This window comes from Aquarana catesbeiana, linkage group LG04 (genome assembly GCF_042186555.1).
Source record: "Aquarana catesbeiana isolate 2022-GZ linkage group LG04, ASM4218655v1, whole genome shotgun sequence".
NCBI classification, from domain to species: domain Eukaryota; kingdom Metazoa; phylum Chordata; class Amphibia; order Anura; family Ranidae; genus Aquarana; species Aquarana catesbeiana.
Window position 1 is genome coordinate 381,072,353 of NC_133327.1, and position 27,843 is coordinate 381,100,195.

Genomic DNA, 27,843 nt, shown 5'->3' on the forward strand with positions numbered 1-27,843 from the left:
GTAATACGCACGCGTGTTACGCTTTATACACACTGCGCATGCGTGTAACTCCGCCCGCCCCTGACGTTCTTTCTAGTCTATTCCCCTTTTCGTTTGGCGCAGTGGGTGAAGAGCACATGGCAGAGTCAGAGCAGGTGCGTGCTAATTATAGCAACGAGGAGGAGGAAAGCCCAGATCCGGAAACATCCCGATCCAGAAGGAGACGATTTAAGGCCACAAATATGTCCTTTGGTGAGATGTTGGAGATGGTGGACATCCTGAAGAAGGCCGACTATGACGGAAAGTATGGACCTTACCCCAACCCCAATATCAGAAAGGCCAAGATCATGGCGAAAGTGGTCAAGAGTCTGCACCGGAATTTCGAGGTATGTCGATCGAAAGATCAGCTCAGGAAGCGGTGGTCGGACCTGAAATTAAGAGAGCCCGAGCAGTACCGAAAGATCCGGAGAGTGCTGCAAAAAAGTAAGTAGTTGTGCTGTGTTCCTATTCTTTTTGTCTTTATTACGTTCGTGCTGCTCCATATGCTTTTCTTAAGTGTTGTACAGTTTAAAATGGCAACTTTAATGTTCATGGGCCCATTATTCGTTCGTATCAAACATTTTTCTTTCGGCCTATAAAACACCATTGTTTAGGCCATATGCATTTGCCCACATTTTTTAGGGCCTATTTGTATGAAAAATATTTGGTTGTGTAGATGGGTTTGTTACTAGAATGAAATGCAAACTAGATTCTGTGTAAGGAGAGGACACTCAGCAGCTGTTTTCACATCTGGACGCTGGATTATTAGTGTGGGACACAAGAACACCCTTTTTATTAGGGGGCCCACACAGGTGCTCCAGTGTATACTATAGGGGTGTCTCCATCTGTGAAGCTTGTACAAGACAGGTAAAGTATTGAAGCTTGACAAAGGACAATAAAAATGCTACATCTTGGAACTCTGCCCAAATAGACAATTGTACCCCACTTCCAAGCAATGTTTCATCTTTATATTTCGGCCATCAAATATCTGTGTGCTAATTATACCATTTTTGTTTTACATAGGGGAGAAAAGACTCGGAGGACACCCCTCATCCGAGGAGACCAGAGACCCCCCACCTCTGGAGAGAAGGGGAAATACCCCCAACCCAAGCTGAGCAGGAGGAGGAAGAAGATGTGGTGGAAATTGACACCACAACAGGTGAGTGTCTGCGACCACAGGCTCAGGTAAGAGATGGATGCCGGCAGATTTTTGATACCTGTTTTTGTTTGGTTTCTCTATTTTTAGGTGATCGTGATGTTGTGGATCGAGATCCTTTCACATCAGAAAGTGCCCAGATCCTGATCGGGGAGATCATAGGGTGTAATTTAGAATTGGAAAACCTCAAGAAAAAAATCAATGATGTTATTCAAAAAAATAATAACATCATTGATGTTTTGGGGCGAATTTAAAGCCCCACAAAATCACTTTGTTTTTTTGTGTGCTACAATCTTAAAAATGTTTTAGCGATGTTTAGAAAAGCCAAATTTGGAGGATGCACACAGTGTGCAAACATGTGCTATCTGCCATCACGGGAGATCAATGGACGCGTTTTGGGGGTGCAACCCCTTCCTCAATAATAAAGTAGCTGTGAGGAAGTGGTTGCTCCCCCAAAACACATCCCTTGATCCCCCAAAATGGCAGCTAGCACATGTTGACATTCGTAAATTGGTGTGCATCTTCCAAATTTGGCTTTTCAAGGGGTGACTTCACCCCATCTGAACGCAATATCAAACACAGTTCCTAAATACTCATGTCTGATATTGCCTTCAAGTTTTACCATATGTGAACTTTGTAAGTTCAAGATTTTTGTCTTTCAAGTTGGTTTTACCCATGCCTGTTTTATCTTAAATGGACATTTCTATTTTTGATAATGCCACCCCAAAAATTGTTATACAACAAACATGTTGGTTTGTTTTAAAAACCTTTTCTAAATGCACATGTGATTGTGCAGGTATTAAAATGATTGTTAATCAAGAATGTGTGGATTATTGTCTCAACGCTACAACACTTTTGTGGTGATTTAATTGCTGTTTTCTGTGAAAATGGGGGTTATTTCCTAAGGGCAAATCCTCTTTGCACTACAAGTGCAGTTTCAGTGCAGTTTCAAGTGCACTTGTAGTGCAAAGTGTCTACGCCTTTAGTAAATAACACCCAACAGTGCTTTGTATAAAAGGTTACACAATCACGCCATTTTCAGGACTCCCCACATTGCTGTCAGGGTCAGCTAAAACAAACACAAGCAGTAAATGTCACCAAAGATTAGCTTTTTTTATTATTTGATAAAGGCTTCACAAATTGTCTGGCATATTGATGGCCCCCCTACCCGCAAAGAACTCAAGGTATCTTAACTGGACATCACGGGCACTCAGGGAGGGCAAGCCAGGACGGCCACTTTCAAGCGCCGTCAGGGTTGTATCACGTAGAATTCCAGCCTCAGGCCCAACTGAGCCAGCATAGTTGGCAGAATGTTGGCGTAAAAAGTTATGTAGAACACAGCACGCCAGGATTATATGATTAAGTTTATACTCCGCCATATGGATGGGTGTCAGAAATAGGCGGAACCGGCTGGCCATGATTCCAAATGTGTTCTCCACCACTCTTCTGGCTCTGGCCAGCCGGTAATTAAAAACCCTCTGTTCCGGGGTGAGGGTCCTCATCGGGAATGGCCGCATAAGATGGTCCCCCAGCGCAAATGCTTCATCCGCAACGAAGACAAATGGGAGTCCTTCCACATTGTCCTCTGGAGGTGGCAAGTCCAAGCTGCCATTCTGGAGACGCCTGTAGAACTCCGTCTGGGCGATGACTCCACCATCAGACATCCGGCCATTCTTCCCCACGTCCACATACAAGAAGTCGTAATTAGCAGACACCACCGCCAACATCACAATACTATTGAACCCCTCATAGTTGAAATAGTACGACCCCGAGTTGGGTGGTGGGACGATGTGGACGTGTTTCCCATCAATTGCCCCTCCGCAATGGGCAAAGTGGGAGGCCACAGTCTGCCATTCCTGTGGCGTTGAAGGAAACTGTTAAGGAAAACAAAAAAATTAGTATTTTTGCACATAAACATGGCAAGCAGATTAGACACAAACATTCTTGACCAACCTCCAGATAACATTTATTAAGGGGAATTTAACAACACCAAAGTATAAGGTACATCTATCATATCCCCCCCCCCCCCATGGGCCATTTCTAACATTATAGCGGGGGATCTTGGACAGGTAACCCTCTCCACTTCATTGAGAGATGAATGCCTAAATACAGGGTATTACTTGGAACAGCCCCTCCTTAGTTACACTATTGGCAGCCCACTGGACAGGTAAGAAGTGTCATAATACAAAGATATAAATACACACTGTACACATTTGAGCACATTTGGACATTCTGCTATTACCTATCAAGATAATAATAGGATACAAAAACTTTCAACAGTACCATTTGAAAGTATACAGGCAGGCCCTTGCACTACATGCTTTGGGTAATTCATCCATACATCTGAGCATGAAAGAGGTGGGTATAGTGTGTATGGGTTTGGCAAAGTCAGCAGATAGATGATTGAGGATAGATAGAGAATTGGGATCAGCTGACTTAGCAGTTGGGGGGAGGGAGGGTTAATAAAAATGATTTGGGGACACCACAAAAAAAAATGCCTCTGGCACTCTGCCTGAATTTAAAGCACAAATCACATTTCAAAACATTTTAGGGGGTGTTTGGGGTAAAACACTACTATGGAGCTGATAAAATACATTGTTAAGTGACTACATGAGGTGAATATAAGGCAGGAAAGAATGCTGGGGAGGTTATTGAAGGCAAATATGTATGAAGGACAAAAAAAATAATTACAGAAAAATCCAGCATGCATGAGAACAAAGGAGACATTCACAGCATATTACAATCATGGTAATTAGGGAATGAGGAAAGAAATACAATATATTATCAAACATTCAATACAATAAAATGTGATATTAAAGGATAAAAATCTTACCTTCATATACTCCTTCTGCAGGACCTGGATGATGGCAGACCAGCTCTCTGGGATAATGATACCCAGAGCCTGGGGGGAGATGCCTGTCGAGAACTTCAAGTCCTGCAGGCTTCTCTCTGTCGCCAAGTACCGCAGGGTAGCGACGAGCCTCTGCTCCGGAGTGATGGCTTGCCTCATGCAGGTATCCTGCCTGCTAATATAAGGGGTCAGCAAAGCCAACAAATGGTGAAATACGGGGTCAGTCATCCGGAGAAAGTTCCTGAAATCATCAGGATTATTCTCACGGATCTCACGGAGCAAAGGCATATGAGAGAACTGGTCACGCTGAAGCAACCAATTCTTGGTCTATGAACGCCTCCCCACCCTGTTCATGGACTGGACTTGTGTCAAGGTCAGGACCCCAACACCAAGCCCCCGCACAGCACGAACTCTACGAGGAGTACGTATACGCAACATGGCTAGAAAACGGTCGGCTGCTCAGAACGAAGTAACAGAACGCACTGAAGAACAGCAAGGCCTGTGAAGAGCACCCAGAAAAACAGTAACGAATGAACAAGAACACAATGACTAATTAAAGTCACGCGGAACTTGCTTGCACGAACTGAAGAGCAGATACAAACCCACAAGCACAAACTGAACCGCAGAAAACGATCTGAAAGCCAAGAGTCTGAAAAAGCGCGAATAGTCTCTCACCAAACTTTTACTAACACGAGATTAGCAAAAGGAGCCCAAAGGATGCCGCGCTTGGTTCTGAACTGGCCTTTTCTAGTCTCGTCGTACGTCACCGCGTTGTTGGCGATCGGAAATTCCGACAACTTTGTGCGACCGTGTGTACACAAAACAAGTTTGAGCCAACATCCGTCTGAAAAAATCCTAGGATTTTGTTGTCGGAATGTCCGATCAATGTCCGACCGTGTGTACGGGGCATAAGAAGGTAGGGCTGAGCCCAGCCCTGACAGCGCCAAGAAAATATCTCCCCACACCATTACACCACCACCAGCTTGAACCGCTGATACAAGGCAGGATGGATCCATGCTTTCATGTTGTTTACACCAAATTCTGACCCTACCAATGTTGCAGGTGAGATCGAGACTAATCAGACCAGGCAACGTTTTTCCAATATTCTAATGTCCAATTTTGGTGAGCCTGTGCAAATTGTAGCCTCAGTTTCCTGTTCTTAGCTGACAGGAGTGGCACCCGGTGTGGTCTTCTGCTGCTGTAGCCCATTTGGTTCAAGTCTCGATGTGTTGTGCATTCACAGATGGTATTCTGCATACCTTGGTTGTAACCAGTGGTTATTTGAGTTACTGTTGTCTTTCTATCGTCTGCCCATTCTCCTCTGACATCAACAAGGCATTTTCGCCCACACAGTTGCTGCTCACTGGATATTTTCTCTTTTTCTGACCAATCTCTGTAAACCCTGGAGATGGTTGTGCAAGAAAATCCCAGTAGATCAGCAGTTTTTGAAATACTCAGATCAGCCCGTCTGTTAACAACAACCATGCAATGTTCAAAGTCACTTAAATCTCCTTTCTTACCCATTCTGGTGCTCAGTTTGAACTTCAGCAAGTTGTCTTCACCATGTCTAGATGCCCAAATGCATTGAGTTGCTGCCATGTGATTGGCTGATTAGCAATTTGTGTTACCAAGCAATTGAACAGGTGTACAGGTGTATAGAGAGAGCTATAGATAGATATACTGTATGTACTGTATAGATATACAGTGCCTTGAAAACATTCATATCCCTTGAAATTTTCCACATTTTGTCATGTTACAACTAAAAACTTAAATGTATTTTATTGGGATTGTATGTGATAGACCAACACGAAGTTGCACATAAATGTGAAATAGAAGGAAAATGATAAATAGATTTCAAAATTTTTTACAAATAAATATGTGAAAAGTGTGGCGTGCATTTGTATTCAGCCCCCAGAGTCAATACTTTGTAGAACTACCTTTTGCTGCAATTGCAGCTTCAAGTCTTTTTGGATATGCCTCTACCAGCTTTTCACATCTAAAGAGTGAACTTTTTACCCATTCTTCTTTGCAAAATAACTCAAACTCTGTCAGATTGGATGGAGAGCGTCTGTGAACAGCAATTTTCATGTCTTGCCACAGATTCTCAATTGGATTTAGGTCTGGATTTTGACCGGGCCATTCTAACACATGAATATACTTTGATCTAAACCATTCTATTGTAGCTCTGGCTGTATGTTTAGGGTCGTTGTCCTCCTATAAAGTGAACCTCCACCCCAGCCTCAAGTCTTTTGCAGACTCTAATAGGTTTTCTTCTAAGATTGCCCTGTATTTGGCTTTATCCATATCCCATTAAAGCAGGGGTCCACCTATCTATCGTTTTTTTTTTTGGAGTTCATTCACAAACTTTTCTTCTCATGATTATCTACTCACATGTTCTGTGTAATACGTTCGCCTGTGTCCGATTTCGTTGTAAAGAATAACTTATAAAATTCACTGAAGGCGGTTTCCATCTTCATTGTGGGCATTTGAAGCCCACAAGCATGTATTTCCTGGATGCGGTAAATGCTGTGCTCCCAGCATTCACTGAGATGTTGTGATGACGCTGTTGCACAATGCATGCTGGGAAGCCTGAGACTAGCTCCCAGGGGACTGTGGGAGGTCTGGGAGAGGCTCGAAACACGCCTACTCCCATGGGAGGAAAACCAGGAAGTGCTAAGAAGATTAGAAAAAAAAAGGTAATTACGGCGATTTAAATTTTTTTACACAGCATGTCAGCATCTAGGCAAGGAAGAGAATGCATAGAGATAATGTTCAAAATTTGGGTGGAACCCCGCTTTAACTCTGACCAGCTTCCCTGTGATGGTGTTTTCAGGGTGATGTGCAGTGTTAGTTTTCTACCACACATAGCATTTTGCTTTTAGGCCAAAAAGTTTAATTTTTGTCTCATCTGACCAGAGCACCTTTTCCACATGTTTGAGGTTTCCCCCAAATGGCTTCTCGCAAACTGCAAACGGAACTTCTTATGGCTTTCTTTCAACAATAGCTTTCTTCTTGCCACGCTTCCATAAAGGCCAGATTTGTGGAGTACACAACTAATAGTTGTCCTGTGGACAGATTCTCCCACCTGAGCTGTGGATCTCTGCAGCTCCTCCAGACTTACCATGGGCCTCTTTGCTGCTTCTTTGAATAATGCCATCCTTGCCCGGCCTGTGAGTTTTGGTGGACAGCCATGTCTTGCTAGGTTTGCAGTTGTGCCATACTCTTTCCATTTTCAGACTATGGATTGAACAGTGCTCTGTGAGATTTTTTTTTTATAACCAAACCCTGCTTTAAACTTCTTTACAACTTTATCCCTGACCTGTCTGGTGTGTTCTTTGGCCTTCATGATGCTTTTTGCTCACTAAGGTTCTCTAACAAACCTCTGAGGGCTTTACAGAACAGCTATATTTATACTGAGACTAAATTACACACAGGTGGACTCTATTTTCTAATTAGGTGACTTCTGAAGGCATTTGGTTCCACTAGATTTTAGTTAGGGGTATCAGAGTAAAGGGGGATGACTACAAATGCACGCTACACTTTTCAGATATTTATTTGTAAAAAATTTTCCTTTAACTTCACAATTATGTGTTAATTTGTATTGGTCTATCACATAAAATCCCAATAAAATACATTTACGTTTTTGGTTGTAACATGACAAAATGTGGAAAATTTCAAGGGGTATGAATACTTTTTCAGGCCACTGTATAAATATATATAATTGTTTGTCTCTTTTTGTAAAGAGATGTTGCATGTGTGGTGTGGCTTAATCCTAGTGGAGCAGCTAGGGTCAAGCTGAAGAGGCACTAGTTGAAATAAGTAACCTGCAGGCCTAGTTGTGTCAATGGCAATGAAAAACACATACCGAATGGGCACACCAAAGCAGAGTGTGGCCCAAGAGTTTGTAAGACCCATCTGGAAAACTGTGATATGAAGTGTATGTGTAGTGGCACCTGTAGAAGTTCCCACTCAAAGTATGATTGTCACCTTTCCCTCTACCATATGCCCCCCATAAAACACAGATGACATGTGTTAAGTCCCCCATTACATTTACAGTATATGTACACTGATGCAGGGTAGGGATCACATGAGAATAATGTAAGAAGTGATACGTCTTAAAAAAATAATGTAAGAAGTGATACGTCTTAGAAAAACGTATCTGTCAGGCCAACCACATATCCTTGTGTCCACAAAGTTCTATTTGTCTTAAATAATATATTGTAATACATTTATTTTACATGTGATGAATTGTTTATTTCAAGATATTATTTTATTTAAATATTACATAAAAAAACAAGGGACAGGCTTGTGGATGGGTGCGGTCATAATAACTCACACACAGTCCGGGATCAATCAGTAGAACTTGTATTGTGGCAAAGGCAGAACATGTATTACATGTATTGCAGTAAAGGCAGAACTAGAATTGTAGTAAAGGCAAAACAGTTTACAACTACCCCGATGGGAGAGGGCCCAACGGGGAGCACTTACGAATGCCAAACTGACAGTGTCTGTCTGGAGGGGCAGAAAGAAGCCTGGCTGTCTTGTACCCAAACGGGAAGATGTCCAAGGAACTTGCAAGCTCTAAACCCGCTGCTAATACTGTCCCTGACAGATGGGAGACCTGTCCGTAGACTACCCACACATGAATGCGCACCAAAACCTGGGAAGCAGGGACTTAAAAAGACTCTTCTGACCCAAGATGGCAACCCCATGGGTCACCTGGATGCAGTGCAACCAACCGAAAGGCTGAATTCAGGAACTAGGAAACCACAGAGAAACAGAGATTCCCCTGACTCCCTCTCCAAGCTGTGATGCCACTCCGGTCGTGCACCACCTAGAGTGGAGGAAGCAGACTGCACCTGCCTACAGCCTGACCTAGCGTTGACTTGTTTGTAACAAAGGGGGCAGCATAAGTGGAGCACAGCCTAGTGCAGAAAGGTAGTTGGGACTTATCCAAACTGGGTGTAAACCTTTGTTTACCTCACCACTTTCAGCACACACACTTTAAATTTACCTCACTTCCTCCACTCACTGTACATTCTGTACATCCATCCAGTGTGTACCCAAATGTACCACACCCCTCTCACTGTGCAGCCCAGATTTACCTCATCTCTTTCAGTGCACAGCCAAGATTAACCTTAGGCTTTATGTGTATGCATTGGTATTTTGATGTGCCATTTATCTTGAATGGCACCCCAATGAACCTCTGCAATGCACTTGTGTTTCAACCCACCACAGTACAACACAATGCATGCTGGCATGAAACATGCTGCAATGTGCCTCAATAGACCAAATGCTTTGTGGTATAGTGCAGTGTAGTGTGATTAGCCCATATCCCTTTTAATTGCATAGCCCAGATTTGCTCCCAACTGTGTAACCCAGACAGAGATGTAAACTTGGACTTGCTCACAATATCGTTGAGTAAAAACCAAGAAACCACTGTACTGTATGTATCAGCTGTACGATGATGTCACAAATGCAATGCATGATGTATATGTCAACTGGACTAATGCGTAAATGTAGTGCATGTAGCACTATTCCCCCGTGTGTTTATATACTTTTTTCTTTTATGCTCAATAAAAGTTATTTTTTAATTTAAAAAAAAACCCAAGAACCCGACAGTGGTTCTTAAACCAGAATGATGGATACACTAACTGGATATCCTACCTAAAGCAAATCTTCTAAAATCTCTATGCTAGGACCAAGCTTTGCTATCTGTTTATCTATATCAGAGGGAACTATAAAAGAAAATCGCTGTTATTTTTAGTGCAGGAAGGGAGGATCGGGGAGCTGACAGGCATGGAAGGGAGAGGGGAGGAGGACAGAGGGAGACAGACACAGGAGAGCAGACTGCGGCTGACGGAGGCACGTACTCTGACCATGGTGTCAGGGCTCAGCAGCCCTGATTATCGTGGTCAGTTTACAGGGGGAGGGCATAGCCAGACAGGATCAGCCAGGTATTACAGATGTTACAGGGGACAAAATTACACAGCACAAGTACTGTGCTGTATAACATGCTTTAAAAGAAACAGGATCAATATATATATTTTTTGGGTTAAAAAACACTTTAAGCGTTAGAAATTAGGTCAAGTGTGAAGAAGCCCCTAAGGTGAGCAGTGAATCACTTGTGAACATATTGGTAAGTATTTATAAAAAGGAAAAGTGATTTTCAATTGTACCACCTGAAAACTTGAAGAAGACAGTTAAAAAAAATCTGTTCAAGGCGAAAGTCAGGCAGTTCCAGTATGCACACTGTATATTTACATAAAATCATTTACTTTTACATTTTTGTTGCATTTGTCATCCTATACTAAAAAGGATTTACAATACTAATACATTGCTAAAAAGGAGCAGGGCTTTAATTAAAACAGTATAGTTAAAAAAAAATAGTTATGAAAGCAGTTATTCAAACCCGACGCCCCCCACCCCCCACCCCCCCCCCCCCCACACACACACACACACCCCAAATAAAAAAGGATTACAGTGGGGACGGAAAGTATTCAGGCCCCCTTAAATTTTTCACTCTTTGTTATATTGCAGCCATTTGCTAAAATCATTTAAGTTCATTTTTTTACCTCATTAATGTACACACAGCACCCCATATTGACAGAAAAACACAGAATTGTTGACATTTTTGCAGATTTATTAAAAAAGAAAAACTGAATTATCACATGGTCCTAAGTATTCAGACCCTTTGCTATGACACTCATATATTTAACTCAGGTGCTGTCCATTTCTTCTGATCATCCTTGAGATGGTTCTACACCTTCATTTGAGTCCAGCTGTGTTTGATTATACTGATTGGACTTGATTAGGAAAGCCACACACCTGTCTATATAAGACCTTGAGGCTGGGTTCACACTGGTCCGACAAACGCTCCGACATTGGGAGCTCATGTCGCATGACGTGTGAAATTTAATGTTTCCCTATGGGAGCCGTCCTAACTGGTCCGACACAAGTCGTTCCGACTTTAGAAATGCTCCCTGTACTACTTTGGTCCGACTTTGATCCTACTTCAGCCTATTGACTATCATTGAAGTCGGATCAAAGTCGGATTGCCGTCTTGCATGATCCGACTTTGGCACGCGACTTGTGCTCAGATGTTCTTGAGGGGGAACTCCGCGCCAAATTTTAAATAAAAAACCGGCATGGGTTCCCCCTCCAAGAGCATACCAGGCCCTTGGGTCTGGTATGGACCTTGAGGGGAACCCCCTACGCCGATAAAAACGGCGTGGGGGTCCCCCCCAATCCATACCAGACCCTTATCCGAGCACGCAGCCCGGCCGGACAGGAATGGGGGTGGGGACGAGCGAGCGCCCCCCCCCCCTCCTGAACCGTACCAGGCCGCATGCCCTCAACATGGGGGGTTGGTGCTTTGGGGGAGGGGGCGCGCTGCGGCCCCCCACCCCAAAGCACCTTGTCCCCATGTTGATGAGGACAAGGGCCTCTTCCCGACAACCCTGGCCGTTGGTTGTCGGGGTCTGCGGGCGGGGGGGCTTATCGGAATCCGGGAGCCCCCTTTAATAAGGGAGCCCCCAGATCCCGGCCCCCCACCCTATGTGAATGAGTATGGGGTACAGCGTACCCCTACCCATTCACCTAGGAAAAAAGTGTCAATTTAAAAAAAAACACTACACAGATTTTTAAAGCATTTTATTAGACAGCTCCGGGGGTCTTCTTCCGACTTCGGGGGTCTCTCCGGTTCTTCTCCACGCTCTCCGGATCTTCTGCCGGGCTCCTCCGCTCTCTTCTGCTCTTTTGCCGCTCTTTTGCTAAAGCGGAGGAGCCTGGTCTTCAATCTTCTGCCTTCTGCCCTCTTCTCCTGATGTTGACACGACGCTCTCTGGGGCTAGAATGCTCTCTGTGCGCTCTGCTCTGACTTATATAGGCGGTGACCCCGCCCCCTTAAGCCGTCACAGTCCCTGGGCATGCTGGGACTGTGACGTTTTAGGGGGCGTGGTCATCACCCGATGACCACGCCCCCTTATGCCGTCACAGTCCCAGCATGCCCAGGGACTGTGACGGCATAAGGGGGCGGGGTCACCGCCTATATAAGTCAGAGCAGAGCGCACAGAGAGCATTCTAGCCCCAGAGAGCGTCGTGTCAACATCAGGAGAAGAGGGCAGAAGGCAGAAGGCAGAAGATTGAAGACCAGGCTCCTCCGCTTTAGCAAAAGAGCGGCAAAAGAGCAGAAGAGAGCGGAGGAGCCCGGCAGAAGATCCGGAGAGCGTGGAGAAGAACCGGAGAGACCCCCGAAGTCGGAAGAAGACCCCCGGAGCTGTCTAATAAAATGCTTTAAAAATCTGTGTAGTGTTTTTTTTTAAATTGACACTTTTTTCCTAGGTGAATGGGTAGGGGTACGCTGTACCCCATACTCATTCACATAGGGTGGGGGGCCGGGATCTGGGGGCTCCCTTATTAAAGGTGGCTCCCGGATTCCGATAAGCCCCCCGCCCGCAGACCCCGACAACCAACGGCCAGGGTTGTCGGGAAGAGGCCCTTGTCCTCATCAACATGGGGACAAGGTGCTTTGGGGTGGGGGGGCCGCAGCGCGCCCCCTCCCCCAAGGCACCACCCCCCATGTTGAGGGCATGCGGCCTGGTACGGTTCAGGGGGGGGGGGGGCGCTCGCTCGTCCCCACCCCCACCCCCATTCCTGTCCGGCCGGGCTGCGTGCTCGGATAAGGGTCTGGTATGGATTGGGGGCGACCCCCCACGCCGCTTTTTCGGCGTAGGGGGTTCCCCTCAAGGTCCATACCAGACCCAAGGGCCTGGTATGCCTCTGGAGGGGGAACCCATGCCGGTTTTTTATTTAAGATTTGGCGCGGAGTTCCCCCCTAAAGATTCATACCAAACACAGTGCCGGCATTGGCGGGGATCCAAGTCGGATCCCCGTTCATTGAAAGTCGGACACATGCCGGCTTCATGTCGCAGGGCAAAGTAGGACGGCTGTCGTGTCGCACCAGTGTGAACCCAGCCTAAAGCTCACAGTGCATGTCAGAGCAAATGAGAATCATGAGGTCAAAGGAACTGCCTCAAGAGCTCAGAGACAGAATTGTGCCAAGGCACAGATCTGGCCAAGGTTTCTGCTGCACTTAAGGTTCCTAAGAGCACAGTGGCCTCCATAATTCTTAAATGGAAGACGTTTGGGACGACCAGAACCCTTCCTAGAGCTGGCTGTAAGGCCAAACTGAGCTATCGGGGGAGAAGAGCCTTGGTGAGAGAGGTAAAGGAGAACCCAAAGATCACTGTGGCTGAGATCCAGAGATGCAGTCAGGAGATGGGAGAAAGTTGTAGAAAGTCAACCATCACTACAGCCCTCCACCAATCGGGGCTTTATGGCAGAGTGGCCCAACGGAAGGCTCTCCTCAGTGCAAGACACATGAAAGCCCGCATGGAGTTTGCTAAAAAACACCTGAAGGACTCCAAGATGGTGAGAAATAATATTGTCTGGTCTGATGAGACCAAGATAGAACTTTTTGGCCTTAATTCTAAGCAGTATGTGTGGAGAAAACCAGGCATTGCTCATCACCTGTCCAATACAGTCCCATCAGTAAAGCATGGTGGTGGCAGCATCATGCTGTGGGGGTGTTTTTCAGCTGCAGGGACAGGACGACTGGTTGCAATCGAGGGAAACATGAATGCGGCCAAGTACAGGGATATCCTGGACGAAAATCTTCTCCAGAGTGCTCAGGACCTCAGACTGGGCCAAAGGTTTACCTTCCAACAAGACATTGACCCTAGACAATGACAATGACTCTAAGCACACAGCTAAAATAACAAAGGAGTGGCTTCACAACAACTCCGTGACTGTTCTTGAATGGCCCAGCCAAAGCCCTGACTTAAACCCAATTGAGCATCTCTGGAGAGACCTAAAAATGGCTGTCCACCAACGTTTACCATCCAACCTGACAGAACTGGAGAGGATCTGCAAGGAGGAATGGCAGAGGATCCCCAAATCCAGGTGTGAAAAACTTGTTGCATCTTTCCCAAAAAGACTCATGGCTGTATTAGATCAAAAGGGTGCTTCTACTAAATACTCTAAATACTGAGCAAAGGGTCTGAATACATTGGACCATGTGATATTTCAGTTTTTCTTTTTTAATAAATCTGCAAAAATGTCAACAATTCTGTGTTTTTCTGTCAATATGGGGTGCTGTGTGTACATTAATGAGGAAAAAAATGAACTTAAATGATTTTAGAAAATGGCTGCAATATAACAAAGAGTGAAAAATGTAGAGTGTCTGAATACTTTCCATCCCCACTGTACCTGTTCAGGGATCTTAGCCGGTTCTTCGCAGGTCTTGGGATCCCCTAGAGCTGCCATCCTAACAGTGGGAAGCCGGCTGTGATTCCTTGTGGCTTCACAGCTAATTTCCCATTGCGTGTGAGAGGGCAGTGCTGTGTGAATGGTACTGTAGCCTTCTGGGACTTGTGTCCCAAGACGCTGCGGGCAGAGTGGTGGGGCCAAACTTCCCCTTGGATCGATCAGGAGATCCGGGTGGAAGTGGGAGCGGGTAACTCTGAAAACCCCCAAAAAATGTGTATTTGACCTGTTTTTTTTGCCTGCAGCCTGTTTTATGGGGCAAGGAGAGAATCCTTGTCAAACTAGCACTCAGAATGTGCTTTCTTCCCTCGTGGCTGCAAGGGCAATGGGGGAGTGCAGTAAAAATGTGTGTATGGGCTGCTGGGGTAGGAGCATTAAAATGCAAGATCAAAGCACAGGTTCAATTTAAGGCCTTAAAGTGATTGTAAAGGCTTAGGGTTTTTCTCTGCATTAAGGTAAAAAACATTCGATGGTCAGTTCCCCCAGCCCCCCTAAATATCAAGTGCTGTGCCCGAAAGCAGTGGCACTGCTCTCTCTCCTCAGGACATGGACATGGAGGCAGCAGCGTGAGTCATTACATCCTACTGCTGTCAATAAAATCTTGTGAGGAGGGAGGCGGGGGCGGGACCAGGTTGTGCTGTGTGTGTCAATAGACGCACACAGCCTGGCTCAGGATCAAGTGCCCCCATAGCAAAGGAAAAACAAAAGAAAACAAATGTTGCCATCACATCTAATATTTGGTCTTGGGTTTAATACCACCTTAACTTAAATTAAGCTGTGCAATAAAACTACTGATACTATTTATTAAAATGAATTTATGGACAGTGCAGTTTGAATTTAACTGCCATGTTCCATTTCTCTACGTAAACCTGGCAGTAAAAAACTCAGTATGAAAGCAAATAGATTTCTCAAAGAAATATTGTCTTAATATAGAATGATCATAAAATATCATTAAGGGTATATAACACATAGGGGTTGATTTACTAAACAGGAGAGTGCAAAATCTGGTCCAGCTGTGCATGGTAGCCAATCAGCTTCTAACTTCAGCTTGTTCAATTAAGCTTTGACAATAAAACCTGGAAGCTGATTGGTTACTATGCAGAGCTGCACCAGAGCTGCACCAGAGTTTGCATTCTCTAGTTTTAGTAAATGGACCCCATAGCCTATAATAATTCAACAAGATGTATTTGGTTTGTGTTTTATGATGGGAAAGCTGTTTTATAAATGGCACGTCCTTGTTATTAGACAAATAACAGTAAAGGCATATCTGCACCTTCCCAAGAATTCAGCTATACAAATAAATGGACTTACAATTTTGAAGATTTCTTGCTTTCGGTTTGATGACCTTGCCATCTCAGAGATACTGGAATCTGCAAATAACTCCTGCTATCCCAGCTTGTCCCAGTGGTACTTTGTTTGTCTGGAGGCTTTGCTTGTTTGTTGTACATTGCATTGATCTTATGTTTCCTTCTGTCTCTAGTGATGGTGAACTCTTGGCTGCTCCTCCCACAATGTGCACGCATTTAGCAGCGGAAAGCAGATTGATTGCCAGCAGAACGTTTGAAAGCACAATAACCTGACTCAGATTAAATAATGTGGCTGTTCCATTTACGCAAATGGAAGAAAAAGAACATCTAAATTACCTCTGTGCTTCTTCTTATTTCCTGTTGCTGTTTTCTGATATGTTATTGTAATCTCAAGGGCAATTGAATAAAAGCTGAAATACAAGAAATGTATCATTTTTGCAAATATCTTTGTTAAAGATGGTATACTCAGTTTTACTTGTAAATCGTTCCATGGAACCACTGACCAGTTTCTGCTTCACTACAGGGCACTTTCACCCCCTTCCTGCCCAGGCCGATGTTCAGCTTTCAGCGCTGTCACACTTTGGATGACAATTGCGCGGTCATGCAACACTGTACCCAAATGACGTTTTTATCATTTTTCTCACATAAATACAGCTTTCTATTGGTGATATTTAGTCACCGCTGGATTTTTGATTTTTTTGCTAAAAAAGATCGCAAATTTTGAAAAAAAGTTTTTCTTAGTTTCTGTCAGAAAATTATGTAGATAAGTCATTTTTCTCCTTCACTGATGTGCGCTGGTGAGGCTGCACCAATGGGCACTGATGAGATGGCACTGATGAGAATTGATGAGACGGCACTGAAAGTCACTGATGAGGTGGCACTGATAAGGTGGCACTAATATGCGGCACTGATGAGCACTGATAGGTGGCACTTATGGGCAATGATAGGTGGCACGGATAGGCAGCACTGATGGGCACTGATTGGCGGAACTTATGGGCACTGAAAGGCAGCACTGAGTTGCATCACTAATGGGCAAAGATTGGCATCACTAATTGGCACAAATTGGCATCACTTCTGGGCACAGATTGGCATCACTTTTGGGCACTGATAGGCAGCACTAAAAGGGCTGCACTGATGATCAGTGCCCTGATTATATGTACAGTCTCCCCTGTGTGGAGATGCTGCCGATCAGCTCTCTTCTCCTCACACTCCTTCAGTGTGAGGCGAGGAGAGACGATTACTGGCACTTCCATTGTTACATGTGATCAGCTGTGATTGGACACAGACAATCACATGGGTAAAGAGTCACGTCATCGGCTCTTTACTGAGATCGGGGTCGTGCCGTTTCCCAGGGACACAGTGAGCCCGCAATAGCCACTGTGCGCGCCGCCACAGGCAAGCGCAGTGAGACTGGGGCAACGTCATATGATGTCGTCCCAGAACGAGAGAGGATCCCGCCTGTCGTTAATTGTCTATACGGCGGTGGGTGGTTAAGGGCCAATTCACACCAGAGCGGCATTCACGCACCGCCTAGGAAACACGCTGCCTTTGCGATCTGTTGCGGGTGCATTGTTAATGGCACCCTAAGTACAGTGCGTTCGCGAGCACCAAACTGCATGATATCGCAGTACTATGCGATTTGGAGCTGCACATTTGTTAAAAGTAGTGCATGCACTACTTTCTCTGCGTTCTGGTGCGATTTCAGCCCATTCAAATGAATAGGCTGTAAAATTGCATCGCACGGGAACGCGCATTCCTGTGCGAAGAGACCCCAGTGTGATCCAGCCCTCAAGCTGAACTCCAGGCAAAAAGCTATATATACAGTAATGTAGCACCCTGCTCCTGTTGATCAGGCGCTTATATGTAAATTTAGTGGGTTAACTGTTTTGTACATGGTTCAGATTTAATCTATGGCTAAATTAGCCTCTGTTCCAGCATTGGCTGTGTTGTGTGTAGTTCCACATTGCTGTCTGTAGGTGTCGTTGTCACCACAGGCCAGTGTAGAAAAGCAACAGGCTGAAGTGTATTGACTGCTCTTCTTTCTCAGAGGTAACTTGGCCGAGGTGGTCCACTGCTGTGCTTTCTGGGAGAGAGTACTTAAGGGGCAGACGCCATCTTGGGTTCTCTTTTACCTGCTGGCCCTCCTGGCCTAAAGGCTTCCTTTCAGTCTCGGGATCATGCTGGCCCGAGGCTATGTTACTATGAGTAGGCCCAGAGGTCGTCTGGGGCTCATTGGTTTAGAGGTGGTCCTGTGCTGTCCGTCCTGCAGGAGGAAGCCAAGCAATTGAGAAGATCCAGGGGAGGACTCATCTTGGAGAGGACTGTGCAGAAGGCTGGTATCTCAAGAGGGGCCTGGTGACTCAATTGGAGGATGCATCCTAACCTGACCTACCACACAGTACTGCTGGATTGGCTTAAAGGTTTTGCTACTGTGTTGCTGTTAATCTAAAAACTAAAATTCTGTGGCAGAGGATTGTGCAAACATCACTACGTCCTGTGGCAGAGGATCGTATAGCAATTTTGTTCCTTTAAAGTCTGTGGCAGAGACTTTTTGTTTGTGCTCCATTCCGGCTGCTAGGTCAGTGAGAGAGACCTATCCGGGTGGGCAAAGATCTTTGGACTGAAGGTGTATTCGTCTCTAAGATCTTCAATTCCTCAGTGATCTGCAAAATGTATTTGAACTTTCCTGCAACTCCCTCTCTACCTCTTCACTGCTACTTCTTTCAAGTTTTTCATTAAAGCATTGGAAAAATACTAAAGTGACTGGTGCATACATTGTTGGATACAAAGCTCAACTTGGACTCTAGGTTCCTGATGTGGTGAAATTACAGGTAAGGGGTGGCGGCAACAACCCAATTTAAATCAGCAGCTCCTTTGGGGGTTCGTGCTACAGTAACAATTATGGAGACTGCTTGATGTGCCAGCAGATTCATAAGTCTGCTCAATCAGTCACACACATCTACAACACTATAGCCAAGAAGCCACAATACACTTCAGTGTTCAGTGCCAGAATTTTGATGGTGGTCATTTCAGCATAGAACTCCCGGTATTAGTGTAAATTGCCAATGAGTTATTCTCTATACAAAAAAATCCTTCTGGCCCTTACATGTATGTAAACCCTAAATCAATTTTTTTCAGTATAATCATGTCTTACTGTATACAGTTTTCTGAAACATATTTTTATGAATACATTGGGGGAGATTTACTAAATATGGTGCACATAAAATCTGGTGTAGCTGTGCATAGTAACTTCTGTTGCATGCTGACAGTGCTAAACTACTGCCTTTCAATTAGAAGTGGTGTTCTCAGCCTACCAAGTGGCACCTTCAGTTAGCCATTGGGCTGCCCATCTGATAGCCCTAATACGCAGCCCTATGGCCAAATGAAGACGCTCACACAGCAGGCGGACATTGCTACTGCTAATTGTGAGGCAGTGACTTAATGTTGACATGCTCCAACAGAAAGTGCTCTTAATGCCAGGTTAAAAAAACTTTGCAATGGATTAAAAAAAAATTATATAAATTGTATACAATGTGACTTTGAGACACAGCCCCAGCGTGTAAGGGGGTGGTGTGCTGGCAGCCACCCAGTGAGCAAAATCACTACTTGAGCAAGGTTGAGGCAGAGATCTGCAGATCCACATTGGCTGCCAGAAGTAAACACAGCAATCACATGATCGCTGCTTACCTCTGACACTAGTGGAACGTTGTATAAGACTGACTTGTCCTCTGCTCTGGGTTCCCAGTGACCACCTTGAAGTAGCCTGTGTCTAATTAGATAATAAGATCATCCAAGATTTGGTGAAGGGAAAAGTTCCTTAGGAGCAGGGATGGCATAGAGGTGGCCTGGAGTCAGTGGCATCTCCAGCTTTCATATTTAGGGAGGGCACATGGGGGGACAGGGACAAAGGTAGAGGGGCAACTATAAAATGCAAATAGATATATATATATATATATATATATATATATATATATATATATATATATATATATCTATCTATATCCTGGGGCACTTTACTATGATCCCACAACGAGCCCTTTCACATGTTCTGCAGTGAGCTCCCTTCCTACTGTATTGGGGCCCCCCAGGGTGGCAGAAAACAAGAGATATATGTCACCAGCATACCAAGAAAATATAAGGGTCCAAAGCAGTGGGAGAACTATCAGGGTTGCAAAGGTTGTCTTGCCACCGGGCCCTGGTGTTCTGCCACTGTGGGGTTCCCCAGCCTCCTCTTGCTGTCCTGCCCCTGCTATTGACAGCGCTGGTCTGGCATCTCTTGGAATTTTCAGTCTGGTTCTCCTTTCCTAAGGATGGGAGAAATCAGTCTGTTTTTTCAGTAACTGAGAGTCCTGGTGGAGTCCTTCCTGCAACTCGCTCTTCTTCTTGCCAATGAGGATGCAGGGGAAGGAGCAGATCGGGCAGCCGTGATTGTGTGAGTGCTCGCATTATGCAGTGTCAGTGAGCAGAGGGAGGGGGGAGGAATCACCCGCAGGAGCTGACTGGGGACGCTCTCCCTCTCAATAGAGACTGTGTTACTTCAGTGGCGGCCCGAGTAAGATGTGGCGCATCCGCTATGAATGCAAGCAAAAAGACATTGCCTTTTTGTAAAAAAAATAAATAAATAAAAATAACTTATTTTTTTTAATTGGGGGGCACATGGTGGGGCACAGAATAATGTTGGGGGGGTCAGGGCCCCCTCTGCCCCCCCCCCTAGGGACGCCATTGCCTGGAGTACCCCTGAATACTACTTGAAGTATGGGGAAGGACCTGGTTTCCCCACTTGCCACCAGGATTGTTGCATCTTTAAGCCATTCTCTGCCAGCACAGCACCCCATCTGGAAGGCCATTGCAGAAATCTTGGAAGTTAGTGGGTGGAGGCTAGGAGATCCTGATCTGCATACTTGAGGGAATCTGGCCAATCCCCAGGCAGAGGGCCTGGCAGAGTGGCTGATTCAACCCCTAAATATGGGAGAGCCAGGCTAGCAGGGGTGTTGGGTGGAAGATGGAGTGCCAAGGAGACGGTCAGTGGTCTAGGAGGGGTCCCCTAGGTCTGGGGGGGGCTTTGCCTCCATGCTGGGTTCGGGCTAGCTTAGGAAGATCCATTCAGCATCACGATTTGACCAGGATTGTTACCTGAGAGCAGTGGGAGCAAGGACAGAGTAAGTACATCATCACACCCAGGGATTCACAAGGGGAGAGACTGCCACATGTAGCAAGCTTTCAAAGGACAGCACTGTGTTTAACCTTTATATCATGTGCCTAAGATCTTCAGAGCAGCAGCCAGGAGGGCAGGTAGTCCTTGCATGCAGTGGAGCTGGGAGCAGTTCTACTATAGAAGAGGTGATACTCCTACAAGCAGTTTTCAACCTTTTGTGCTATTTTACAAAGGGGACTAAGAGCTCCTAGTCTGTAGGGGACTTTTGCTACTGATCTTTAAAGACTGAGTGTGTCAAGGAAGGGGAACAGTCCAGGATCTTATCTTTGTATATAGGAAGGAAGTTGTCCTCAACTGTGTTCTTCAAGTCAAATTGGGCACCCCATAAATTCCTCTACCTCATCCAAGTTGTTACCCCTAATAAAACAACAAAAACAAAGCCAAGGGACTGACTTCTTGTGTCTGGGTGCAAGTGAAAAATGCATGTTGCCTGGTTTTGCGGGAGTAGGGGGAACCAGTAACCAGTGGCTTCTGTGGGGGTAATGCCACATATGCATCTGGGGAGAGGGATGGTGGGCTAGTTCAGGTCAGGGAAGGGGGGTAGAGGATAGTGGCGGCCCATGCATTGTGGGTGCACAGGTGCCGTCCCCCTATCCCTGCCACTGCCTCCCTATCCATGTGCCCGGCCCCTTTCAGGACACTGGACGTATGGATTCCTATGGTGGGGGTGGGAGGAGGTGTTTTTTTTTTAATTACCTGATTAGAGCCAGAGGCTGGGGGGGGGGGGGGTGTGCTGTCAGTGTGACCTGCCTGCGAGCCCCGAGCAGGGGGGGTGCTGTCGGAGTGTCCCAGAAATAGAGCTTTCTTTTGGTGGTATTTGATGACCACTGGGTTTTTCATTTTTAATTATATAAATAAAAAAGGTCAAAAATTTTGAAGAACAAACAATATTTTTTACTTTCTGATATAAAACATATATAATGAAAAAAAAAGTAAAATCTAATTTCTTCATAAAGTTAGGCCTAAATGTATTCTGCTATATGTCTTTGTTAAAAAAAAAATCACAATAAGTGTATATTGATTGGTTTGCGTGAAAGTTATAGCATCTACAAACTATGGTTTACATACTGGAATTTTTATTTATTTATTTTTTGTATACCACTAATGGCCGTGATCAGCGATTTATAATGGGAGTGTGGCGGAAAATCTGACACTGACTGACACTGGGGGGGACTGACTAACTGCCACTGATACCACCTGTGACACTAATGCAGTAACAATAATATACACTGTCACTGTACTAATGACACTGGCTGGGAAGGAGTTACCATCTAAGGCGATCAAAGGGTTAACTATGTGTTTACTGTGTGTACTGCGTGCTGTTTTTACTAAGCAATGTGCTGGTTTTTACTCCCTGCTTTGCAGGGAGATAAAAAAAAAAACAGCTCATCGCTGTTGTCCATAGAGAGCCCTGTGTTATTTACCAACACAGTACTCTCTTCTGTCATTCGCTTAGCTGATCAGCCGGTTCCAGCCATAAATCATTGGCTAGGACCTGCTGATCGGCTTGTGCTATAGCAAATGACAGCTTAGCTGGGGTGGCGCGGAAATGCAAATCACGTATATTTGCAAGTCGCCCTGTGGCATTAAATTATGTAAATAAGATCATTACAGGTTATCCTCCATAGGAAAGGTTGTTTAGAAAAAAAGTCTAGTGAGCGCTGTCTTAAATCTCTGGGTAATCTCTGGGTTATCATGACCACCAATTTGATACAAACCTACCTTGAAAGTATGATCTCACTGGTGATACAATGTGCTGAGAAAGTATAAAAAGGCTGTTTATACAGGCGTTCATTTTGTTGAAGCACCTCTATGTTAGCTTATGTGGCCCTGAACACATAGGTGTTTGCAGGAGTATTTGAAAATATATGTTTACAGGCAGAAACAAAAAACACCAAAGGTGCGTTCTGAGAGGTGAGCATAAAAAATGTGTGTAAGCAGGTCTAAACGCGTATAAACGCACACGTATGCACGTATATGTATTCCAGTCGCCAAAATGAATTCATATTCTGGCCAGTAGAATTTATTTACGCTCTGACCCCAAAATGTTTATAAGTGTGCATACATGCAAGCAAATACGTGCATACATATTGTAACATTATAGAGGTGTTTTTTCTGACAAATTCTGGCAGAAAAAGTGCTGCTTATTTTCATAAGCCCATGTCCATGAGGCCCTAAAGAACAGAACTCACAGCACATGAGCAGCTATTCACTTACATTGTGCTGTGTTCGGCAATTAACTGTATTTATCTCACTTACAGCAGCATAACATGTCTTCCATATCTCCTAACAGTGTACCTTTCATGTTTGTCCCTGCTACCAAAATAGCTTACTGTGTAAGGCTTCTATCATAAAAACAGGGTAGGGCAAGTATCTATGCAAAGACAGGAGAATATACAAACTCCATACAGATGAATGGAGATGGAAATAGGAATGCTAGCACTGTGGGGCAAGGATTAAATGACTAATGGAAATACCACTGCTCTTCCCCAGACAAAGCCCTGTTTATGCATTTTAAGCTTGATTTTTAAATGGAGGCTGCGGTGTGTCACCTAGGATGTCCCATAAAGCGTTCTTTGCATAACTCTATGGGACTGGAAAAGAAGCAGGCCATTTGACTTTGAAAGGTCACACAACAAGGCTGTGCTCCTGTTTTTTTTTTAATTCATATAAATGGGGAAAAGTACATTTGTAAAGCACACTTCAGTGCTACCACTGCTAAATAAATGAGCCTCTAAGGTGGCCATTCTCAACCAGAGTTCGGTTAGAGATACCTAGGGATTCCTTGAGCTGTGGCTCATTGACATTCCGTTTGATGGTACCTGCATAGCTCCAGGACCATCGTCACTTGATAAAGCCAGCAACATGACACCAATGTTTTTTTAGCTGTCTTTAAGAATTGTATTGTGACTACCACTGTAAAGCTGGTCAAAGATGGCTAGTAGGAATGAGCCCGCAGTTCGAGTCAAACGTAAGTTCGACTCGAACACTGGGTGTTCGTTCGTTCTAAAATGAACTGAACAAATGGGGTGTTCGCGGGAAATTGGAACGCCACGTAACGCCCCATAATGCACTGTGAGATCGCAGTGCATAAGCGTCAGATGATTGGCCAAAACATGCACCTGACCTGCATGCTTTGGCCAATCACAAAGCGCTCTGCTGAGAGAGCCATAATTGGCCAAAGGCACCCTGCCTTTGGCCAATTATGACTCAGGGGGAGCCCCACACTATATACGTCTGCTTACATAGCGGCCATGTATAGTGTGTGGACGGAGATAGATTAAAGCGGGAGTCCGGTGAAAACTTTTTTTTTAGATGTCAGCAGCTGCAAATACTGCAGCTGCTGACTTTTAAAATAAGGTCACTCACCTGTCCCGGGGTCCAGCGATGTTGGCACCCGAGACCGAACCGTCCCTCGATCCTCGGGTGCTGCCGCCGCCATTCTCAGTGAGGGAATCAGGAAGTGAAGCGTGGCGGCTTCACTTCCCGATTCCCTACTGCGCATGCGCGAGTCGCGCTGCACGTTCTCAATGGTCCCCGCTATCTCCTGGGACCTGTGTCTTTCCCAGGAGACAGCGGGGGAGTGCGAGAGGGGGCATGACTCCCGCAGGAGTCTATTCCCGGAAGTGGGTGCAGATACCTGTCTAATCTATCTATCTGCACCCCCCTCCCCCCTGAAAGGTGCCAATTGTGACACCGGAGAGGGGGGAGGAATCCAATGAGCAGAAGTTCCACATTTGGGTGGAACTCCGCTTTAAGCTAGATTAGGCAGGCAGGTTAGTTAGTGGCAGTGCAGTGGTGGTGTGTCCATAACGGCGCACGGGCGCCGCCCCCTCTCTTCAGCTACCCTCTCTATGACCAATGGATAAATTCAAGCATTGCATAAATCTATCCATGGCTGCCACTGCCAACCCCTATTCAGGTGCGCCGGGCACCTGAATTACAGCAGTGGGGGGTTGGGGGGGGGGGGTTGAAGCACCTGATTAGAGCCATAGGCTCTAATAGGCGTAAAAAAAGCTGACCTGCGAGCGCCATGCTTGGCGCTCACATTTCATCCAGGTGTGTTAGAAAAGCGAATGGATATTCACTTTCCTAACACTGAACTGCCTCCCTGCCAATCAGGTGCTCGGGTCTGTTACCCATCACCTGATTGGCTGAAACGACAGGCGCTGTGATTGGACGCCTATATGAAAGGACAGGAGAAGACATGGAGGACATGGAGGAACATGTCCATGGAGCAGCATGGAGGACATCGTTTGTCGCCGTCACCCGCTGCCCCACCGAGACAGGGCAAATGCCGGGCAGACAGCAAGGGGGCGGGGGGGGTCACAGTGGCAGCATTCAATGGGCACAGTGGCAGCATTTGATGGGCACAGTGGCAGCATTCGATGGGCACAGTGGGTGCATTGGATGGGCACAGTGGGAGCATTTGATGGGCACAGTGGCTGCATTTGATGGCACAGTGGGAGCATTTGATGGGCACAGTGGCAGCATTTGATGGGCACAGTGGGAGCATTTGATGGGCACAGTGGCAGCATTTGATGGCACAGTGGCAGCATTTGATGGGCACAGTGGGAGCATTTGATGGGCACAGTGGCAGCGTTTGATGGGCACAGTGGCAGCGTTTGATGGGCACAGTGGCGGCATTTGATGGGCACAGTGGCTGCAATTGATGGGCACAGTGGCTGAGTTGGATGGCACAGTGGCTGCTTTTGATGAGCACAGTGAGGCTACAATTGATGGTGTTTTTTTCAGAACTTTTTAGTTTGTTTGCACCCCTTAAAAATTTTGAGCACCAACAGACCACTGTGGCAGTGTATTTGATATGTATACAACCTAGTATATATATATATATATATATATATATATATATATATATATATATATGTGTATATGTTCTGTTCATTCATCTGCAGATCAAAGGGATGAACCCCTCACCTCACCTGTGAAGACAGCATACACCATCTATCCCTGCCTACGAATGCTGATCCCACACTATACATCCATGTCACATTCATATACCGAAGCACAGTACACCTGCTGACCCCCTACTATATGATCAATAACCCATTAGGCCCCTTTCACACAATTGGTGTGATCTGGTCCACCTGTCCATTTTTCAGGCAGACCCGATCTGATCCTCCATGGAACATGTGTGTCATAGTTGCCAACATTGCAAAAAAAATACGTGGGACACTTTTTTGGCTGTAGGCGGAGCCGTACAATAATTAGGGGGCGGGGCATTCATTTCTGGGCGTGACGTAGCAAAAAAGTAAAACTGCGGCGCGCGCAGCGTGCCGAAAATGGGCGTGGCTTACGAGAAATTGTGGGCGTGGTTTAAATGGGCGTGGCTCAAATGGGGTGTGGTTAGAGTCTGAGATGAATAAGGGATGGAGAGGGAAAAGGGGGAGAGAGGAATGAAGGGACAGCAGCCCCAGATCCTACACAACAATGGAAATATGTGTATTCCAGAAAGTTTAACAATCAGCAGATAAAGATACTCCCAACACCTGGTGTTAGCACTTCAATCATCCCGGGACCATGGTTGTTATGGTGTCAGGATGATTGAAGTGCATTATTTCTATTATTACATTGTAATATAAAATGAAATCATTCAACTCACCATAATGCCGAATCAGTGGAATCCCTGAGCGTGTCACCTGCCATGTCGCCTGCCACCAGCTGTCCGTCCTTGCATCAGGTGCCCCCAGCAGAGCCCCCCTTACATCAGATGTCCCCAGCGGAGCCCCCCCCTTACATCAGATGTCCACAGCGGAGCCCCCTCCCCTTACATCAGATGTCCCCAGCGGAGCCCCCCCCCTTACATCAGATGTCCCGAGCGGAACCCCCCCCTTACATCAGATGTCCCCTGTGGAGCCCCCCCTTACATCAGATGTCCCCAGCGGAGCCCCCCCCTTACATCAGATGTCCCCAGCGAAGCCCCCCTTACATCAGGTGTCCCCAGCGGAGCCCCCCCCTTACATCAGATGTCCCCAGCGAAGCCCCCCTTACATCAGGTGTCCCCAGCGGAGCCCCCCCTTACATAAGGCTTCCTAGTAGGTCTCCGCCGGCTGCGTGGTTATAGAACCCCCGCCCCTTTCCATAACAGGTCGGAGCGAAGCGGGGCGGGTAGGCAGGGCGGGGCCAACACTGAAATTATGCATGTAACATCTGTTCAAATAACAGTCCATATGGAATAAATAGTGACAAAGTGCTCAGCGCCTAAGTAGATTTCCACTTCAAAGTGCTCCTTGTGTTGAAAGGGAGTCCTCTTGCTAGATAAAGTGGATCTCGAATTACAGAGATCAAATCCTACAACAAATAGAATGCCTAAATTCAATCTTATTTGTTTGTAAGAGTTTTATATGGCACACTGTTGTAAAGAAACATAAACTTCCTTCTTTCTACTGTAGGCTGACAATACACAAAAATGTAAAAAAAAAAAAAAAAAAAAAAAAAAAGCAACATTTTTTTTACTTATTTTTTAATTAATTTGCTATTATTTTTAATACTGCAACTGCCACCACAAGTTGAACGCTGCCACCACATATGAACGCTACCACCACATATGAACGCTACCACCACATATGAACGCTGCCACCACATATGAACGCTGCCATTACATATGAAGGCTGCCACCACATAGGAACGCTGCCACCACATATGAACGCTGCCATTACATATGAACGCTGCCATTACATATGAAGGCTGCCACCACATATGAACGCTGCCACCACATATGAACGCTGCCATTACATATGAAGGCTGCCACCACATATGAACGCTGCCACCACATATGAACGCTGCCATTACATGTGAAGGCTGTCACCACATATGAACGCTACCACCACATATGAACGCTGCCACCACATATGAACGCTGCCATTACATATGAAGGCTGCCACCACATATGAACGCTGCCACCACATATGAACGCTACCACCACATATGAACGCTGCCACCACATATG

The 27,843-nt window shown here is 45.6% G+C and overlaps 1 protein-coding gene across 1 annotated transcript in view; it reads right to left on the reverse strand.

Moving 5' to 3' along the window:
• TRAPPC3L (trafficking protein particle complex subunit 3L) overlaps positions 1-27,843 on the reverse strand; it is a 184,995-nt gene that overhangs the window by 133,206 nt on the left and 23,946 nt on the right. Inside the window, exon 2 of the mRNA XM_073627124.1 lies at positions 15,663-16,068. Within this exon, the coding sequence (XP_073483225.1) occupies positions 15,663-15,704 (42 nt within the window). The 5' untranslated portion in view covers positions 15,705-16,068. The remainder of the gene's footprint in view (positions 1-15,662; positions 16,069-27,843) is intronic.